This window comes from Manis pentadactyla, chromosome 4 (genome assembly GCF_030020395.1).
Source record: "Manis pentadactyla isolate mManPen7 chromosome 4, mManPen7.hap1, whole genome shotgun sequence".
Taxonomy (NCBI): domain Eukaryota; kingdom Metazoa; phylum Chordata; class Mammalia; order Pholidota; family Manidae; genus Manis; species Manis pentadactyla.
This window is the reverse complement of record NC_080022.1, coordinates 177,916,488-177,937,181: the sequence shown is the minus strand read 5'-3', so window position 1 is coordinate 177,937,181 and position 20,694 is coordinate 177,916,488. Positions and strand designations below refer to the sequence as shown.

At 43.0% G+C, this 20,694-nt stretch overlaps 1 protein-coding gene across 2 annotated transcripts in view; it reads left to right on the top strand.

Moving 5' to 3' along the window:
* The first annotated feature begins 11,395 nt into the window (after positions 1 to 11,395).
* Positions 11,396 to 20,694, top strand: part of PRKCA (protein kinase C alpha) — a 355,291-nt gene continuing 345,992 nt past the window's right edge. For both annotated transcript variants that reach the window (XM_036899733.2, XM_057501630.1), the window contains exons 1-2: positions 11,396 to 11,752; positions 14,518 to 14,549. In XM_036899733.2, coding sequence (XP_036755628.1) covers positions 11,580 to 11,752; positions 14,518 to 14,549 — 205 coding nt within the window. In that variant the 5' untranslated portion in view covers positions 11,396 to 11,579. The remainder of the gene's footprint in view (positions 11,753 to 14,517; positions 14,550 to 20,694) is intronic.

The window sequence follows — 20,694 nt, the reverse complement described above, 5'->3', positions numbered from 1 at the left end:
CATTCCCCAGTGACCTTTACACACCTTACTGATCCTTTCCTACTTGGCTCATCTATACACTGCACCCTCATTCCTGTGCTGCCCCCACCCCACTCCAGCTTCCCACCCCTTCATCCCTGGCCAAGGTTTCAGGTTGACCCGCTGTCCAGGAGTCTCTCCTGAGCACCCTGCCCTCCATGCCCTCCTCAGACTCTCCGGGCATAAGCAGGAACCTGGGCATTTCCATCCTGCTTTGGCTAAGAGTCCCCCCATTCCCCCCACCCCCGCAGCCTCACCTTCACTAGCACTGAGGGAGGGACTCCTCCACCCCAGGCCCTCCCTCCCCCACCCACTGCAGCTCAACAGCCTCTGATGTGTCACCCCACCACTAGTAAGGACAGCAGGAAGGCATTCCCAGTGCTTTACACAGAAATCCTCTTCTCCCCAATGGATTTCCCATTTGCCTCCTCAGGAACCCTCAAAGGTGTTCCTGCTCTTCGCCCGGGAAATCCTCACTCCGCACCCGTATTGGAGAAGAGGGAGCATTTCATCGGGACTGCGTTCTTGGTGAGTCCCAAGGGAAATGTTTCCTTCATGAAATGCCAGGTCTCCCAAAGCTGGGTGGAAAAGGAGACTGATCGGTGTTCTGTTCAAGCCACTGTAAGACCTGGCTGATGGCATTCCAGGGTGCCCTTTGCTTGCCCAGTCCTGTTTACATCTCACTGGACACTGCCAGCTGCAAGGGAGGCTGAGAATGTGGTATTTTAGCTGGGCACATTAACTCCAAAAGAAGATAGCAAGGAAGAAGGGGGAAATGGAGATGCGTAAACAACTAGTATTCTCAGAAACTAGAGGCATAGTTAGCTACAGGAACAGCCATGGCATTATAGAGAAAAGGCCATGCAATTTGGCAACCAAGAGGTCACTAATGACCTTGGAAAGGACAAGTTCAGTAGAGTGCCGGGTTAGGAGCAGAGTGTGATAGAAGACAATTGACAAGGGTTAAACAATGAGTGACAGGTGAGGAAGCAGAGATGTAGGACCTTGACTTCTCCTATAAATAGAGATATTTAAGTAAAGAAAAAAAAAGGGTGAAAGAAAGATAATGGAAATGTACACACCATTCCTAGCCTTTATTTTGACTGCATCTTTTCTCGCAACTCAATCTTGACAAGACTTGCTAACAGCAAAGTTGGCTGATCTGAGTTTCAGCTTCTCTCTCTTCTTCTTCTGGGGAAGGTGTTAATGAGGAATAAAATGGCCAAAGGCTGAACCGCAGGAGGGAGATGCGAGGATCTGGAATGTGTACCAGCTGAGCCTTGAGCCAAGAGGATTTTCTCCATGACAAAAAGCTTCTTGTTAATTTCTTACTCTTATTTCTGCTGGTCCTGGCTTCCTCCTTCCTTGTCTTCTTTTTGTTCTTCCTCCATGCTCCTTTCTCTCTTCCATCCCTAACATACGCGTCTTAAGTAGAGAACTTACAGTATTTGAGTGCCTGCCATGTGCCAGGTGCTGGCCTCGGGGCCTCATGTACACTGTCTCAGTTCTCCCAGCAGCCTCTGTGAGGATGTACATTATGATCCCCATTCTACAGAAGAGGAAATTGAGGCTCACAGAAGTTAAATAACCTGTTGAGCTCAAACAGCTAAGTAGATTGCCCTTGGGAATTACATGTAGATCTGTTTGACTCCAAACTCCTTATTCTCTCCATTATTTTCTGGAGGATCCACAGAGTGCTATCAGGGAGTCACAATGCCAATCACTTACTTGAGTACAAATGCACAAGATGGACACAGAATTACCATTTGTTTGTTTTTTATAAAGTCCAGATCTCTTTATCCAGTGACACTGACCTGCTGATAGAAATCCTCAGGAGACTGAGCTCGAGGGATCCGGCTGTTCTGCTCTGGCCTCAGCAGGCAGCAAGACCCTAGCCACACAGCCAGCCCCCTTCCAAGGCACTTGACCTGTTAGCAGAGGTGGTGAGCAGGAACCAGCGGCCACAGGCCTCCGTTTACAGAACCTCTCAGACAATGGACAAAAGAGTAGCAACTTTCATAACAACTTGACATTGACAAGAGTTTTTAATAAACATAGATATGTCCTGCTGTTATCACTCCAATCTTTTTCATAAAGAGTAAAAGAGGCTTTTGGTCCTTAGATTACCAGCAGTAATGAAACATCTGGAAAGAATCCACTTGGGCCCTTTCCAAGAATTAGTCTCTCTCCCCGCCTTCTCTGCCCCTCCCTAGCCTTCTCTTTCTCTCGCTTCTCCCCTCTGATTACATTTCTGACCACTCACTGAGGCTCTTTTATTTGTGGAAACCTCCCTTAGAACATATTTTATGTGGTCAAAGAGGGGAAAAGTAATGGCTCTAGGCTTATTTATTATTTTCTCATTAGATGGCCTTTTAGTGAACCTATACAACCTGTTTGATCCATACACATTTATTGATCTTTTCTAAGGCTGAGCAAACATGAAAAGAAATTATTTGATGTATTTAGGAAAAAATATCTAAGCTATGGTGCTGGTTCATCTTTGAATTCCAGATGTCTGATAGATCCAATCACCAATTACTTTTAAAGAGGGAGGAGCGTGAGGCACAATAGCCATGGAGGCTATCTGAAGCATTCTTTCATTTTTTTAAAAACTTGGACCAAGACACTGTGTTGTGCAACATGAATATTTTTCTTTAAAAGGCAAGTATATACAGAGGCTACCTCTGGGGGATGGAGGGGAGGAGGCAGTGGGGAGAAAAACATTTCTCTAATATTTGTATTTTACCATGTGCCTTTCTGAGCCTTCTTTTAAAAAACAAAAACTAGTTCATATGGGAAAAGAACACCCCCACAAAAGAAAGGGCACAAGTGGAGGATGTTTTTGAGAAACTCACACCCTCTGTGCAGATTCCCTAGAAACATGTCATTGCCTTTTCTTTCAAGCTGACATGCCTGTTGTAAATTCACAGAGCATCTCAGTGCTCAGCTCACTAAAGGAGGAAAGTGGGTGGAACGGCTTGCAGGCTTTGATCCTAACTTTTGAGTTACTCTGGCTGGGTCACGATGTCACATGCTCCCAATTAAGGGTGAAGGCAGAGGGAAAATGCAGGATTGTGCCTGAAAAATCCGAGGGAAAACATTTGTGGCCGTAATGACCGGGATGTTTCAGGAGAAATCACATTGACTTCAGCTCTCTCTCCACTTTGTTTTGTTTGAGAGCCTCTGGCCTCAGCACGGGGACATTTACAAGTGGAAGCTTTCCAGTTCAGGGCTTCATTAATTCAGAGCCCCTAACTGGTTCTGCCTAAATGAATAGGGCTTCAGCATGTTAGGTGGCTGCAGCTGCAATCCGCATGGAGCCTTTTCCAGTAAATAGGAAACCATTTTGCATGTCCCTCCAGGCAATATAATTGCAGCATGAAAAAAGAATAAGAGATGCTCTCTCCATGTCCTGCACACCACCCTTGCTTATATATTTATTTCTTATCAGCAACAATGTGAGGCAACTGGATGATTGTTAAGCTATTTTATATTACCAAATGACTCATTCAAAAACTGGTCGGTGTTTGACAGTTCAGTCCAATAATTCAACGTTTCCTAGGTACTGGAGTGGGTAGAAATGGATATAGGTATACTTTTAAGTCTCTATATTTGAAAATTCAATTGCTTGAAGGTTAAATTAGAAGGGTTGGACATGGTTTTAACTAGTCCTTTTTTTATTCCATAAAGAATTTCATCAGATAAGAGCTCTTCAAATTCACCCTAGTATTTCTTGGAACGTGATGAACTGGGTGAGCTGGGAATCAGAAGAACTTAAAATTGAAGCCTGGAAGGTCATTGTTATGGATAATCAGTAGAGGTGAAGTCAGAGCATCATCAGAATATCAGTCACTGGACCAAATAGTTGAACCCTGAGCTCCCTGAGGCAGGAAACTTGGCTTTCGTCTCTGATTCCAAGGACCCAGCAGGGTATCCAAGTAGAATCAGGAGCCGTGAGCCATGGACTCTGCTCACCATGCTTGAGAGATGCCTTCCCTGGGGCAACTGGGGTACATTTGGGGTTCCAGGGACATGGGGTTATGGAGACAACAGAAAGGGGGAAGAGCAATGAGGGTTCAGAAAGAGGCCAGGACAGGACGAGAGGGGCAAATGTCTGTGGCTACCACAGCCAGGGCAGGTTCTAGAGTCTGCATTCTTGGGCTCATAAAGGGAGATATTGGATGACACTGCTCAGTAGTCAAGAGCCTCCTGAGAATCAGCCTCCTAGCAGACACAGGGGACAAGGGAATGTGTTCAGGGAAGATGCTGATTACTCCCCCATCTGATGACCTCCATTTCACAGGCAACAAAACTGGGATTTACTCCCATGGCCCTTGATGAATCTGCAATGCTGAGAAGGTCAGACAGGCTTCCTGTCCTCCCAAGTCTCCCCCAAGTTTCCTGCACATGCTAATTTCTCTAAAATGCCAGTAAGACAATCCATAGTTGGACAAAAAAGATTTAAAATGCAAATAGGATCAACTGAGGGAGTTAACAAGATGTGAATGGTTTTGGTCAAAGTATGAAGGGCTGGCACCTGATTCTATTTTATGTTCTGATGGTTCATTTCAGTCCAGCCCACTAGAATGGAATCTCCATCAGAGGACAGACTTTATTTTAGTAACCCTGTATCCCCAGTGTCTGCACAGAGTGGGCACTCCAGGAATATTTATTGGACACGGAATGAATGGAGCTGGAATATGCTAGATGATGTGGTACAAAGCAAGAAGGTACAAAGAAAGTATTTTATGAAGCTAGTAATTGGTGAGACTAAATATAAAAGGAGGATACCCAGAGTGTCCTGGACCTAAGCTTGGAGGGCTGTGGGAGAAAAGAGAGAGAAGAGCATGGAAAGACACAGGAACTACCTGATAAGTAAGGGAGGCTCTACCACTCCTGAATTGGGAAAGAGAGAAATGGAGACAAGCTTGACCATCCCAATGGTATGCCCAAGACCCACCTGCTTAGCTTTATCCATGCAAAGGCCGACCAAACTGCACAGGTGTTTTCGTCTTGATGGTCAGACATCTAACCCTTTAGAAGGAACAACAGCAGCTATCATTTGCAGCACTTTACTCACATCTATGGTATAAATCTAGGTGTATCTGGCTCAAGTCTCTACAGTCTCATTTTTAATACCTGGGATTCTAACTGTTCAGTTTAAGACATCATCAGTTTTAGTGAATTTGCTAGTCTGTGTTTAAGAAACTTTGTAGGAAAAACAATAAAAACTGTGAAGCAAATTTGCCATTAGTTGTTATCCACCTTTCCCAATGTCCATAATATCACCTTTCCTTGCCATATTCTATCCATAAATTAAATTATTGCAAAGAAGAAGAGACTCCTTCCCACAATAGAGAATTCAGAATATGACAAAACACAGAATAGGTCACAGTCACAAAAGTGAAAGCATATCTCCAGGTCTTGCACAAAGAAATTATTCACCAGTGACTCTTTGCTGCTTGGGCTCCTAGGTCAAAATTGATAGAGATGTGGAATAACAAAGGATCAAGCGTTGGCATTTGCGTTCGTTTACATCACCTCTGCCTAGTCCAAGTACTCAGAGGTAAAGTATACACTCTCCCTAAGGGGAAAAAAAAAAGCCTACCAAATAGGTGGGGACTCAAATAGACACGCTGAAATATTTGTGTTGCTTGTTCATGCCTCCTTCCAACTACATAGGGAAGCTCTGTGTTCAGTCACCACAGATCATTCTCACACCACTAGATGGAAGACTGGCTTCTCTCTGACTCTTTCAATATTTACATCCTGTCAGCAGCAGCTTTAGTTCCTCAGCAAAAGATCTCCTAAACTGGGAAAAAAAAAAAAATCCACACTCTACCACTGAGAGAACCAGCTTGGGAGAATCTTCTTGTCAAGGCAGAAAGTTGACAGGAAAAATGGTGCTGATGCTGATGTCAGACCACTAGGCTTCTGGGTTCAGATCGGGCTATGGGTCAAGCTGCCAGGGATCAAATCTCACCTCTGCTAGGGACTGGTTGTGGGATCTCCGATGTCACTTCACCTCTTTGCATCTCAGAAACTTTGTTCCTCATAAGTTGTGAGGATAATATTAACGTCCACCTTGTAGGGTATGATCTTGAATGAGTTAACAGTTGCCTAAAAGGGGTTAAAATAATTCCTAGTACATAGTTAAGCCCTTGATAAATATTAAGCGCTTTTTTTTTTTTTTGTCATTTGTCTCTTGTTAAACTATCTGAGTTATTAAGTCAGTTTGGGTCGGCTTTAGAGAGCTAAATACTCTAGCGTCAAATACACGTCTTTATTGGAGACAATATTTATAAATTTAAACTTTGCATTTCATTGGTGCACATAAGCAAGGACATACCATTGTCTGACGTGCCGCAGCAGCCCTTCACTGGACGTCCTTGTTTCCATGTGAGAACAGCTCTCACCCCAACACTGTGCTTTCTGCTTTCACTGACTTCACCCCTTTCAAATTCCCCTACTTTTTTTTTCTCAGGCTATGGAGCAATATGGTAGGCCAGATTTTCTTTCCATATTAGACCTTCATTTCTCCACATATGCTTTTTTTTTTTTTTTTTAGCTTAAACCATTGGTCAATTACTGATACCTAGACATTAAGAGAAGCACCCAGTTCCAAAGGAAATGAATCTAGATTTGATGACTTTAATCCAATTCACTCTGTATATGTGTTGGATATTTTTCAGGAAGCACATCAAGCACCCTTAGAAATGTATATGTATACCCTAGCTACAAAACTTGGGTTTCCCATTGATTCCTAGACCCTGGTTAAAAGGGCAGGAAAACAACTCTTCATAAAGGTGGGCTTAAGATAAAACTATACACAAAACTGTCAAAGTAAGTTTTTATGTTACCTGAGGCTCACTTTGTCATTCTTTTGTTTTGCCCAGAAAAACATTCAGGATATATTTTTAACATTCACATTTAATTTACTAAAGCTATAGATTTAAATTCATAGTTCTTCCTTAAACTTTTAAGTTCAGTTTACAAATCATTCTCTTTTATTTACAAATCACTTGAGAGATGCTTGAGGAAAATAATAATAAACTGTCAATTGCCTGGCTAACAAAGTTCCCCTCATTAAGACCTAAGACTTACATTTTATAAATCTAAGGAATTAAATTTACAAAGCTGGTGAATCTAAAAATTCTCTTAAGTGTTTTAATGCTGCTTACATAGTAAGATTTCAACTTAAAATCACAGTCTAAATCCATTACTCAGTTACACATTTAAAATTAGAGTCACAAAGTAAATCTATTGAAACTCCTAATATGACAAACTCTCCCAAGCACAAGAATACATAGTTTGTTTCTAAACTTAACTCAAAAATACAAACACTGTAGGTTTATTTTATTATCTATACAGTTAATTCTAGATCTTCTTCAGGTGAAGGACATTTACCCACTGAATAGAAGACATTTACACTGTACCTGCAATTTGAGGTTGCCATCTCACATCTCACCTAGCTGCGGATGTTGCCAGACATTCCAAAAGAGACTGAAACCTGGAACTATGACACCAAGGAATGACTTTTCTCATGATCGACTGTGGAGTTGGGCTCTTTAATAACCTCTTTGTCACAGACTTCAATCAGAATATATATGCCACTGTGGGATATATATATGAATATATAGACATACATATTCAAATAAAATTATTTGAACTGAAGTCATTTGAGAATCAACAGACATAGGAAGAGGCTTTTTCTCTGAACTCTCCCTATCTGCCTAAAAGCAAAGTTTTCCAAAAGACCTTAACTGTCATAAATCCCCTCCCTGGGAATTTCACAACGTATATTACTGAAGATGATGTCATCAGGATAAGAGATCTAAACAGACTCACAGAAATGCCGTATCTCATCTGTTCTTCTAAAGACACATTAATCTTTCCTAAAAGTCATTTATTTTTATGTAAGTGCCCTTTCTCTTCCTCTACTAAGATACTGAATAAGCCCCACATTCTAACCATCCCATTCAGTAACATTTTTTGGTGTGCTTCCACATATATACGTGAATAAAAATTAATCTTTTCTTCTATTAGTCTGTCTTTTGTCAGTTTAATTCACATTTTCCCAATGACTGAACCTAAGTTGGTAGAGGAAAAGTTTTTCTTCCCCAACTCCTATCCACCGTACTTAGCATAACTACTTGAGGTATCTATTTACTTTCCCTCTCCAGGGTCATTCCCGTTATCATAAATGTAATGTTATTGTCTCATAAAAAATGTATTTAGAGCTCATTGACTATCTTCCTCCACTTTTTTTACTCTCATTTGCAGCAGCACTCAGTTATCTCTGACTTCACTTTCTCTTCTTCCCTTCTCTCTTAAACCCCTTGCAAAGGAGCTTTGACACCCACCCCCACTTCTTCATTGAAACTATTTGTGCTGTTCACTGTTTACCTCCAATATCTATGAGAATGCCTGAGCATGTAACAAGTGATCAACCAGTATTTATCAAATAAGTTGTGTTTCTGAATACTTCTTCTATTTTCCCTATTTGTTAGAGCCACACCTCATAGGCAAATTTGAATGACATTTGAATGGATTCCAAGGCTTTGGGAGGTGTCACCATTCTCATCTTAAGACTATGCCAAACACAGATACAACTGCAGATTGTATAGTTTGCCAAAAATATTATTAAGATTGAATTCAGAAGAACCATGCCATCATAAATGCATTGATCCTTGTGAAGCAGCTCCACCAGAGGGGAGGTGAGCATTCTACACCACTTTGTGATTTAACTATATATGTCTTGTTGGACATAACCTTCTGAATTACGTCTCCAAGTTTTGCTTGAAAGTATGCCCTATGCCAATGGGTGGGAGTCATGATATTTTTCTCACTCCATTACTGTGTATACAGCATAAAGCATCCCAACTAAAACAAGATCAATGTTTTGAAGGTAGTTGTGCCTGTGCATTAAACAATGGCTACCATAAAAATAGAAGTGAGCATATGTGATGAGTTAAATTTTGCTTGGTGGAAGGGCCCACAAACTTCCCTCTCCCACTCAAATCACTAAAGAGAATGTACATTACAAAAAGACAGAGATTATGTCTGTTTTGCTCACCACTGTATCAATATATAGGAAACACACAACATATTTACATTCCAGGACCTAGCATTCATTGTTGAAAATGAACAAGAATCTGGTAATTGCCAGCAATCCTCTGCTGAGATAACCTGATGCTCACTCCTGCCCCAAACTACCCTGTTAACCTACCCTGTTTAAAACCAGTTTCCAGGCTTTTTGCAATGCTGAATGATTGAAAGGGTACAGAAGGCCTTACCCTGAAGGGAAAGGTAGGAAGTTTTCATGAAAGTGGTAATAAAAAGTAAAAAAATCAAAGGAGCAGAAAAGGGCATAAAAGTAATAACTGAGGTAAGAAAACAGAACCTGAAAGAAAAGAGATGTATTGTCCCTATCTGGTCTATGCCCTGCTGAGATTAGTCACTCCACTCTGTACCTAGAAGACAGCCAGGCTGCTGCCAAGACCCATTTGGTTCTTAACTCATCTTCCCTGTTACTCTGCTCAGGGATTCCATTATAAGCAACCGCACCCCCTAACTCTCCCCTATGTTTCATCTATTGTGACATGAAAGCTTCTGGGAGATAGAAAGGAACTTGTCTTCATAAAATGTGTGAGGACCTCTTAGATTAAGAAGGCTATGATGAAAAAATTGTGTTTTGTTCTATTGTGCTCCATTTGATTTACGATTATTCAGCAATAAACAACCATGTCTTGAGACACTTATAGTGCTTTGTGGAGAATTTGATCTATTTTCCTGACATGCCCTGTTTTTCATTTCTTCCCTTGCCTCTTCTCTTTTGCCTTGGACTGGAGAGGCCTCCATGACTGGTGAAATTTCTGACCAGATAGAACTTTAAGCAGCTTCAGTCTCTTTAAACACTAACAAACACTGGCTCAAGAGATTGTAAACAGTTCAGCCAACTGCAAACTCAACTAATGGCCAATCAATAGCTTAAACCTGCTAAAATATAAAAGACATTTCTATCATCAAGCATTCAATTAGGCAATCTTAAAAAAAAGAGAGCTGTACTTGGTCTATGTGATATGCTCTAAAATAGTATGTATTTAATATACATGTATGTATATTAATAGTATGTAATTTTTTTTAACTTCTGGAAGGATTAAACAACGTGTTCTCTTTCTTGAAATCTTCAGCTCATGAAGTTGTTCTGTCAATTTAATGAATCTGACAGTGAAATAAAACAATAATGAAATGCTGGGAGATGGCTGTTTCCCTTGTGTATCTTAGCATCCTCGAAGCAGAACTAATAAATATTCAGCAAGTGATCAGATGGTCCATCCCCACGTGCATTCTTCGCATATCCATGCCAGCTACCCTTTCGCAAGCAGCTTTGCTTGGTCATTTACAGATGCACGGGCAGCACGCTGCACCTGCCTGTGTTTCAGTAATGAGCTTAGGATGCGACATGATTTCTAAATTAAGGTTCTGGACTTGTAACATCAAGAAAGCATGATAAAGTGGTAGCTGTGCTAGCCAATGAGTTATAGGAGAAATAACTAACACGAGTCCTCATACCGTCCTAGGACAAGTTAGATATACAAGACGCAGGTGAAGTATGGGTCCACAATGGAAGCAGGTGAAAGGGTCCGTGTTAAGGTCTTTAAAATCGCTCCCTTTCTCCTGCCAATTTAGAAACAGCGTGGAGGTCGAGAGGTTGGGCGTTCTCGGGCACACGCAATTGGAGTGACATTTAGCCAGATGAAACCTCTAATTGACAGGGGTTGATAAAACTCGGGCATGGTGCGCGCCAAACATCGGTGGGTCGGGGAAGATGGAGAAGGGAAAGGCTCTGCGCAAAGGGAAGAGCGAGCGCACGAGCGGGTCGGACGGAGAAGCGGGCGACGAGCTGCGCGGAGCCCGCCGCTGGGCCCCGGGGCTCCTGCCGGCCACGCGCGGGCGGGCGTGTAGCCCTCCGGCCGCGGAGAGGGGAGCGCGGCGAGAAGGGTGGGCGCCCGGGCGTGGGAGGAGGAAGGCGGGAGAGGAGCGGAAAGAGAGGACGGGAGGAGGGCGCGAGGGGGGGGAGCCGGCGGAGGAAGGGGAGGGGAAGGCGGGGGAGGAGGGCGGCCCGCCCCTCCCGGCGCCCTTCCCCGCTCCCACATTCGACCGGCCCCCCGCCCGCCGCCGCGCCGCACCTCTCGGGGCTGCTCGGAAAACGCGGAGGCGCCGACTCCCCGGGCGCCCGAGCGCCCCCGCGGCCCGCGCGCTCGGGGCATGCGCGGTGGGCGGTGCCGCTCCGGGCCGCCTCTGCCGCCGAGAGTAGGAAGCGCGAGCGCCGGGCGCGGGGCTGTCAGTGAGCCTGGGGCCAGAGAGCGAGCGGCTGCCGCTCCGCGCCGCCACGGCCCGACTCCGCCGGCCGCCGCCGCGCCTCCTCGCCCCGACCTCGCCGCCGGCCCGCGCCCCGCGCCGGGGTCGCCCGCGGCCCCGCTCCCCTCCTCCGCCCGCCCCCCGGCCCTCCCCTGCTGCTGCTCCCCGGCGGAGGCAAGAGGTGGTTGGGGGGGACCATGGCTGACGTTTTCCCGGCCAACGACTCCACGGCGTCTCAGGACGTGGCCAACCGCTTCGCCCGCAAAGGGGCGCTGAGACAGAAGAACGTGCACGAGGTGAAGGACCACAAATTCATCGCCCGCTTCTTCAAGCAGCCCACCTTCTGCAGCCACTGCACCGACTTCATCTGGTAGGTGCGCTCGGGGCGCACGGGCGGGCAGCGCAGACGTCTCGCGGCGCCGGGTATGGGGATCAGACCCTCCCTGGCCGGGGGACCCTCGCGCGGGCGCTCCAGTCTAGGCGCGTTCCCTCCGGGGCTGGCTCGGGGCACATGGAGAGCCGGCGTGAGTCCGAACTCTCGCCCGGGGTGACGCGCGCGCCCGGCCGGCCTGCCCGGCCACCGACACTCGCGCGGGCAGGACTCCCAGGGAAGTCGCCGCCGGGTCACACACCCCCTGCCGCAGGAGGGAGGCAGGCGGCAGTGACATTGATTCCTTCCGCGGGTCTAGTGCCCCCACTTCTCCAGGCATCCCGACCCTCTTGTACAGACCGCAGAACGGCGGATTGCCCGGGTGTGAGCAGAGCGGCGAGGGGGAAGCAGAGTTTCCCGGAGGAACGCCGGGGAGTAGCCGGGGCAGCGGCGGAGACTGCGCGGCGCAGTCCGAGTTGCTGGCGAACCCGGCTGGGCGCGTTCGGGGGGGCGTGTATTTTGGGTTTCTCAGCCAGCTTGTACTCCGCTGCAACCTTGGGTCCCTGCCTACTGTAGGTTCTATCTCCTGGGCACGTAGAGACTGAGTTTTCTGGGTGACCTCGGAGTGGAGACGCAACAAACTGTTGAAAGCTTGAGTGGGGGAGGGAGGGATTAAAGCAGGCAAATGGCAGAAGGGCAGAGAGAGTCATTTAAAATAGACCCTGTCAACACGAGCTTAGATCTGTAACCCTGAGGACAGAGGCTTTGTGTAAAAATACCGTAAAGGATAGACGTGTTAGAGTTCAGGTACTTTCCAGTGAACTCCAGTATTGAGTGCGGGGATTGGGAGGAACTGGTGAACGGATGGGCTTCAGGGGTCTCTGAACCCTGTAAAACTAAGTAGAGCTGTATGGGCTTTTTTTTTATCCTGGTGAAGGAATTCTAGCCTTCACTGATTCTCAAAACGCATATGATTTTCACTCCCTCCCCCAAAAGGTAAGAAAGCTGGGGTTAAGGGAACTGCGTCGTGGGCTCTAGTTTGAGCAGTTTCGCTTTTCTGAGTTTGCTAGACACCTGGCCCCTTCTATCTCTTGTTCATGGGGTAGGTAGGAAGCTCCCCAAGTCAGAGGTGTGGCCGGGATTCCTTAAGTCCCCCCGCTGCTGGGTGGGGAGCTGCCTCAGAAGGCACCCTGCCGCTAGCTGGTTGCTGCGTGGCATGTGTAGCTCGTTGGGGCCCTCGGGAGAATGCGTGGATATCTGAATCCATCCCACCTGCAGAAAAACCTCTCAAAAAGCGAGTCCCACAAATGTGGTGCTAATAAAAGTGCTTAATTTTTCTTCTGGGTGGCTTTATCCAAATGCATCACACCTGGGGAGAACATCGCAAAGGGTGAGTCCCAAGCATGTTGCCAATAAGGTGCCTAATTTTTCTTCTTTAGAAATCTCACAAGTACACTTTGGGAAAACCCCAGCTACCTCTAGGAGTTCCTCTGTGTCGTCAGCATATAAAGCAATGGTGCTCAGAGGAGTAGGTAACTGTAGATAAGGTTATTAAAATTCTCGGAGTATCAGGGCAAAGAGAGGATACTGTATTTAAGGGGGCTTCTTCGCCTCCCGTGTCAACTGATTACATTAGAAGACCAGACTGCTGACTTGCAGGAAGTAGGTAAGCTAGAAAAGGGACTTAACAACATACCCCAGGCTTGCTACTGTCTTTCCACTATCAGTTACCTTGAAGGTTTAGCCCCTGGTGAACTGATGTGGCACTGTCAGGCCACCAGGTGTAATGTGAAGTGGAAAATGAAGTTCTTGTCATCCTCCTCCCTGAGGAATCCCTGCACCACCTGTCTACCTAACTAAAACAACCACTTGGGTGTTCCAGAAGACATTCAACAGGATTGTCTAGGAGTGGTTTAACTTTTCCACTTGCTTGTTTCATATCTATGGGTTCTTGCAACATTCCATACTTTACAAGTTTTATTGAAATATTAAAGCACTAATATTTTAAACTTCAGGGTTTAAGTATGGGGGAGGGTATGACTAAATTACAGAGGTATGTCAGGTGCTTTGTTAACTTGAAATGCTGTGTGAAGCGAGGGATTGATAACCTTAAGTCCTGAGGCAGTTCATCCTGGTTGAGGCAGCATTTGCAATTTAATGTCCATGTCAGGTTTCTCTGCTTAGAGTAATGTAACTTACAAGAACCAAAATATCTCTGTTTGCTTTGAGTGCTATTGGTTCTCAGTAAAAATTAATGACGGTCTCAAATGTGAACAATAGGAATAACTTGTAAAACCTGGCTGCTAATTGAGGCCAAAATTTAATATTCAAAGTGTTCTGTTTATATTTACAAATGGCTGAACTGACGAATGAAGCCACTTCGTTGTCTGAGAGAAAAATGATAATCAGTTGGTCTTTGGGGACCAGGTTAGGCCACTTCTTTTTAAAACCATAAAATCCTTTTAGTTACGGAATATTGCAGCCAACAACTTTGAATACATAGTCTTGCTCTTGTTTTGAAATTTAAGTATTGATAGTATAAAAAATTGGATAAAGTCTTGAAACTGAAATCGTTCAATGAGCCTGTGGAGGCCAGATACGTTTATTTAAAGTGAAACCCACGATATTCTGTTTAGACATGTTTTTCATATTAAATTGTTGGGTTTCACGTACAAGCCTTACATGTAGAATATTTGCACATAACTGGCTTAAAATATGGTTGAAACAAAATGTTAAGATACTTTGTTCTTATTTCTGTCTTTCAGGGGGTTTGGGAAACAAGGCTTCCAGTGCCAAGGTAAGTGCCACATGGAATTTTATTCTCAAGTACAACATGAAATAAGCATTCTGAACAGGAACAGTGTATCCAGGTTTCTTTGTGACTCAAAATGTTTAGAAATTTTAGATATTATAGTTATTTAGATATGAGGGCTGTAAACTTGGGCCTTAAAAAAATCTTACGGTATTGCCTACTAATCTGCACATATAGCTACCTTTTTCTCATTGAAAGTCTTCCTGTAACTTAATTTTTTTGCCAAGAGCATTGCCAGAAACTGCTGTTTTTGGGTGTTCAGAAAAAAAATGGAATCTCTTTGTATTCGTGTGTCTTTTCTTTTTTGGTTCATCTTTTACCTGTGTGTTGGGCTGGAGTCACTGTAAGTTATTTTAGGCCATGCATCCTTATAGCAATTTTTGTTTTTGATTACCAATTATCATCCAGAACAAAGCTTGTACATCTTAAAGTTGTATAGCTGATTTGATGAGTGGCTGCAGGAGCATGAGGCACTTTTTTTTCTCCTTCAGCTTAAATGTGACAACATACTATCCATTGCATCCAGAAAGAAACCCATTAGTTTCCTCCTCTGTAGTTACATTTCACACACATTAAATTGCTAACTTTTCATACTCTGTTCTGTGTTTAAATTCAAAGACTTCATAGCCTGTGAAGGCATCCCAGGTTCGTTAGCCTACCTTCTGGCTCTCCTCACCATCTATGTTACGTTTGCTTAGTCCTGGTTACATTTCCCATCTGGGCACAAGTTTATTATTAGGGCAAGTGGAAAGTACACTCTAGCCTGGAAAATATTATCTGAACACTGGTTAATATTAAGTGCATTAGACACTGTACTTTTTATAACTTCTAAATTGTGCTAGTAAGTTGTAGAACTTTTGAAAAGGTAACCAAGTATGTGAACTTGTTTCTTATATTTTCTAAGCGTATATTAGATGCAGGCATTTTATGGTATAATTCTCTGCCTTTACAATGTACTTTAAACCTTGAATAAATCATTGAGAGTTACATTGGGAAATCAAAGGATATCCCTTTTAAAAAAGAGAAAGTTATTGTACCAGTCCTTTGATAAAAGTTGAAAGAATGTAGTTATTTCCATTCCAAAGTTGTGGACCTGAACTTCATAGGCAATGTTTGGGCCTAGATTTGAATGTGACTTCAGGAAGTTTACATATGTAAAGTCAAGATTCTGGGCTAGTGTGAATCATATCTGTTATTTTTGGTAATGTGTTTGGGTGGGGACCTATAGAGACTTTTAAGAAAACTATTTACCAAATCTGAGCATTTGACCAGGAGAAAGAGTTATTTTAAAAGTAAGAAAAATAATATTCCCTAAATACTTGTTCCAGAGGATGTAGATAATGTTAAAAATTGTCATGTTTTGTATACAAAGAGTTTAGGATAAAACTGGTCCTTTTAGACCTCTTCTGAGCAGATTTTGGTGAAATGAGTGGCTGCTTTATTAGGCTACAAGGGGGTTCTGCATAGTTTCCCCCAGGGAGCATCTACTGAACTTTTAGTAGATTAGCCGAAAAAAGTCTCATGTCAGCATAACTCCCATTAAAAAGAACTGAAATTGTATATCCTCTTCTCACCCTCAGGGATAACTTAAGACCATTCATTCACACATACTTAGTTTTTTAAAGAAGATCATATTTTTAAGTCATTCTGCAGCTTTTTTCAGTCAACAATATGGGGTAGGTATTCTTCCATTGCAAAATACCAGCCATCTGATTCTACTTAGTGGTTCCAGGAATGGATGTATCAAATTTATTCATCCATTTCTCTATTGATATTGTTTCTAAGTTCTTAGCACAAGAACTGTCCATGATATCCTTGGACACTAGGTATTCTGTAGATACCTAGAAGAGTGTGTACATCTTAAATTTTAATGAGTACAGCTAAATTACTCTTCAAAAAAGGTTCCGATTTACATTCTCAGTATTATGAGCATAGCCCTTTCCCTTCACTCCTACCAATCTTGGGTAATACATTTTCTGGTATGTGAAAAGGACCTTGTTCTGATTTCCATCTCCTGAATAAGGTTGAGCACTTTTTCAAACATGTCTTAGCCATTTATATTCTGTGAATTGCTTTGTTTTACCTAATATTTGAAGTCCAAGATTTACAAACCAAACATCTATTCTTTGCTTTAGTGAAGAATTAAATCTCAGATCTGAGTTCCCTACTGCATTACAAACTTCAATACCATTTCAAGTATACATTTATTTGTAATATGCTATCTGCTTGTTACATTTTCCTTAGTATGTGTCATCTGTATTTGACTTTAAGTCGGCGTATGCTAATCTGTTATCTCAATTTACTTAAGCATGTGTTAGTGCAGGGCAATGCTTTTTAATTGTACAAATGTGGTGACCCAATGTTGCCAATTCTGGCACTTCTTGAAATTTAACATCTGACCATTTTAGAATATAAGTTCTCTCTAAATGGCATCTACCTTAAGAGTTTTCCTGCTCCGTTTGATAGTTTCATTCTTATTGAGGAGAAAACCTCATTCTTAACCATGCCTTTGACAGAGCACCTGGAGATGGCATCAGCAGGTGACACTGCTGGTAGATATGTTTTCTCACCTGATGGAGGCAGTGTCTTTGAGCTCGTCGTATGTTGTTTTGGTTAGTAGATAAAATAATCTGTGGCTAAGTATACTTTTTTAACTGGAGAGGTACATATGCTCCAAATGAGTCACATGTTCATGCAATTTTAAATCTAAAATATTTGTCATTTTAGTAAATGTTAAAGAACTGGAAGATTTGGAAACAAGTGAGTTTTAGTCCTTAAAACTAAGTTTGTGTGGTCCATATGATTTAAAAAGCATATTTTGCAAGGATGTTAAAATTATTTCCCACTTCTTCCTTTCCCCAAGATACAACAAAATGGAAGAGGAAAGCTTTCTGAAGGGAAGATTTATTGGGCTATTCCCATTTCCTTAATGGCCTCTGCTGCTCACTTTAGATTGCAGTACAGGTTTACAACCCTGAAAACTGATATTACTAGGGCAAGTACCCAGGAGGATCCTGTTAGAATGTGTTGCCTGAAATAATGAAGCCAAGGCCCTAAACACTGGGGAGAAGACTGAGCAAGAGAGCAGGGTCCATCTTAGGAGCCGTGAAACATTTTTAAGGTTCTTACAGATGAAGACAAGCTTGTCCCTTTATAGATCTGAAGTGATTCTGGAACCAACATGTCTTTGCCTTTTGATTTTTTGTGCGGCTTAACATTCTATGTTCTGCTTGATTTCCTCAGTGCTTAGTTCATCTGAGGCCGGGTGAAAGCTAGTCCTTGCCCACATTTTTGGAGAAGTTGGCTTGTCTGGCTGGTCATTGAAGTTGAGATGCAAGCCTGGAAGGTCTGTGTCCAGCCAGTAGTTCTGTACTAGCTGCTTCCAAAAGCAGTTGTCAGAGCAGAGCAATCAGGCTGCTCAAATGCTCTCTTCCTCTGGGCCAGTGGAGCTGAAAGTCTTACCTACTACTTTCACTACTGGAAAAGACAATGAGCCAACTCATTTTTTTCCCCTTCCTCAGTAAGACCCATGCACTTCTCTAATTACAGTGACAGAAACAGCGTCTCAAAACGTGACCTGCTTATTTGACATGCCAAACAGTTACTTAGTCTGTTACATCTGGTTAACATTGGCGTGTTTTTCCTGCCCTTCTATTCTGTCCCTTTGGTTTAATGTCACAATTAAAATGTACTGCTAACCTAGGCTCTTTAAAATACCCTAAAGAGACAGCATCAAAATCCATGCCAGTGACTGTGATGGACAGACTGTTGGCTCTGAATGATAAACACTGGATGTTTGGAGGGTCTGCAGGGAATCATGTGCTTTCAATGTGCCACTATGAATCAATTTTGAATCTTGAGCTAGTTCTCTATGAACACACCAAATATTGTACTTAACCTTACTCTGTAATTGAAGCTCTCTATTTTTCAGGAGTTATTGGTTAAAAATGGGCTTCCCTTCACCTTTGCTGATGACATTCTATTTTGGCCTTTTTAAGGGTAGGATGTTTCCATCAGTTCACCTGAGCCAGGATGATGTTTTATATATTCCTTCCCAGGAGCATGAAAGTTGATGTTTGAGGGAAGAAATGTGACCCCCTCAACTGTACACATTTGGAAATTACATAAAGCCAGGCTGACTTAAAGGCGGGTAACCTCTAGCAGAAAGGGGATTGAGTTGGCAGCTTTTCAGAAAAGGATATCTCACACACCTGGTACCCAAGACATTTTCTATAGTATATAGAGCACTTACCCTACCAGCAGTAGAAACCTAATACTCTGCAGATGAATCTGACATTTGAGTTTCTTCCTTAATTTTGTGATAGTCACTACTTCTGAGTGTTTCGCTCTTCTAAATGACATTCAAATTTAAGTTTTTAGGCACATTAACCCCTTGCTTACTCACTTGTTTTCCTGCACAGAATATTTTCCAAATAGCATTAATTACAGAGCTTCCCTATCCAGATGAAATCTAGCTTCTTGGCAGGGCAGTCTGTCTCTAAGGATGCTTTCCTTCCCCTCTTTGGTTATTCTAAGTTGCAGTTTCCCAAAAAGTCATTTTTCAATTCTTGCCCCAGCCTCTCTTTTTCGCAGATGGTACCTGTTTCACCCATGAGTCTTAGCCTAAAGTTCAGCTCAAACCTTTTCCATTCTCCCTCTTTCTACTCCCTATCATAGGACTCTCACTGGGTATCATTTCTGCCTGACCGTGTCCTCAGCCATCCGTGAGAGCGAGGACTGAATCTTATTTCTCTTTGTCTCCAGTGTTTAATGTAGTGCCTGGTGCTCAGTAGGCACTATGTAAATATTTGTTGGGTGTGTGATTATATAAACAGGGGAGATAGGATATGAATGTCTATAACCAGGAGGATCAGTGACTTCTGGCTTCTACTGTTCTTAAAAAATCTAGTTTTGAATTCAAAGTTATGTCAACTAGGGTAGATCTTTAGGTGGTTTAAAGAAAAAAAAAACTTTCTGGAACTACATGTACTTATTCAAAATACAGAGCAGAGAAGTTGAATCTGAGTTTCATGTGATGCTAAATCTAGTCCAATAGGAATAAAGTACTTAATGTACCTTTTATCTCTAGAAAACTAGGCATCTGAAATCTTACTCCCACAAATAAAACAAGCATGTTCTGGGCCACAGCAGGAGGGGGGAAATGTCTTGGGTACAGGGTGAAAAATTAAAACCAGCCCTTGTATGTATGTGTTTGGTACAGTTATTTGAATGTTCTGTTTTATTTTGGGCTTGCTAATAGCTGAACCCAGATTGTCATGCTCCAAAGGGAGTAGTCGCTCAACTTCATTGATTCTGGTATTTTTAAACTTCTCGTACCTGGGCAGTTTCTGGGCCTTGACGTGAGAAGGATGGATGAGAATGGCAGAGGTGCTGGAGTAGAACGGTTGTAACTGAGTTGCAATTGTTTTGAAGGTTTTATTCAATCAAAAGGAAAGACAAACCAATGTTTAAGGACTGCAGTATGTGGGACTCTTAGGTGCTTTCACATTTCACATACCTTCATTCCAACAGCACCCCAGGAAGCGTGGGATGGAGCTGAGGAGCGCTGAAGACCTCACCGGGAGGGGGGTATGGTTTCCGATTCTAACAGCTCTGCAGAAAACATTTGCAGAGCCAAATGGGAACTTTCGGTACTTACAGAGCCTGGATTTATCTTTGGAAAGGATGATGCCGTTAAAGGAAACACTGAAACATTTCTCTGTGTGAGAATTTGAAGGCTTCAGTGTCCTCATCTGTCTGTCACAATTTCCATGACAAACCCTTTATTTTAGGTCGTGTTTTCTACCAGACCGTGAAGCCTCGGGTTAGACTTTAACCTGAGACATGAACCTTTCAGTACTGGCACAGTATTAACAGTCAAATCTCATTGTAATTACTAGTTACATTAAAAATAAAACCTCTATTAAATTATACAAAGAGGAAAATGGCTTTTGGAAATAGGCTTCTATCAAAAATGGGACAGAGGGGAATGATTTAATTATCAGCCCAAGATGAGAATTATTTAAGAGCAAGTTCTCGAAGTAAAATTAGCATGAAGGCAGGCAGTCTTTAATGCCTTCACAGTGTCTCTATCTCTAATTTTGGCTTTTGGAAAACAGATCCACCTATA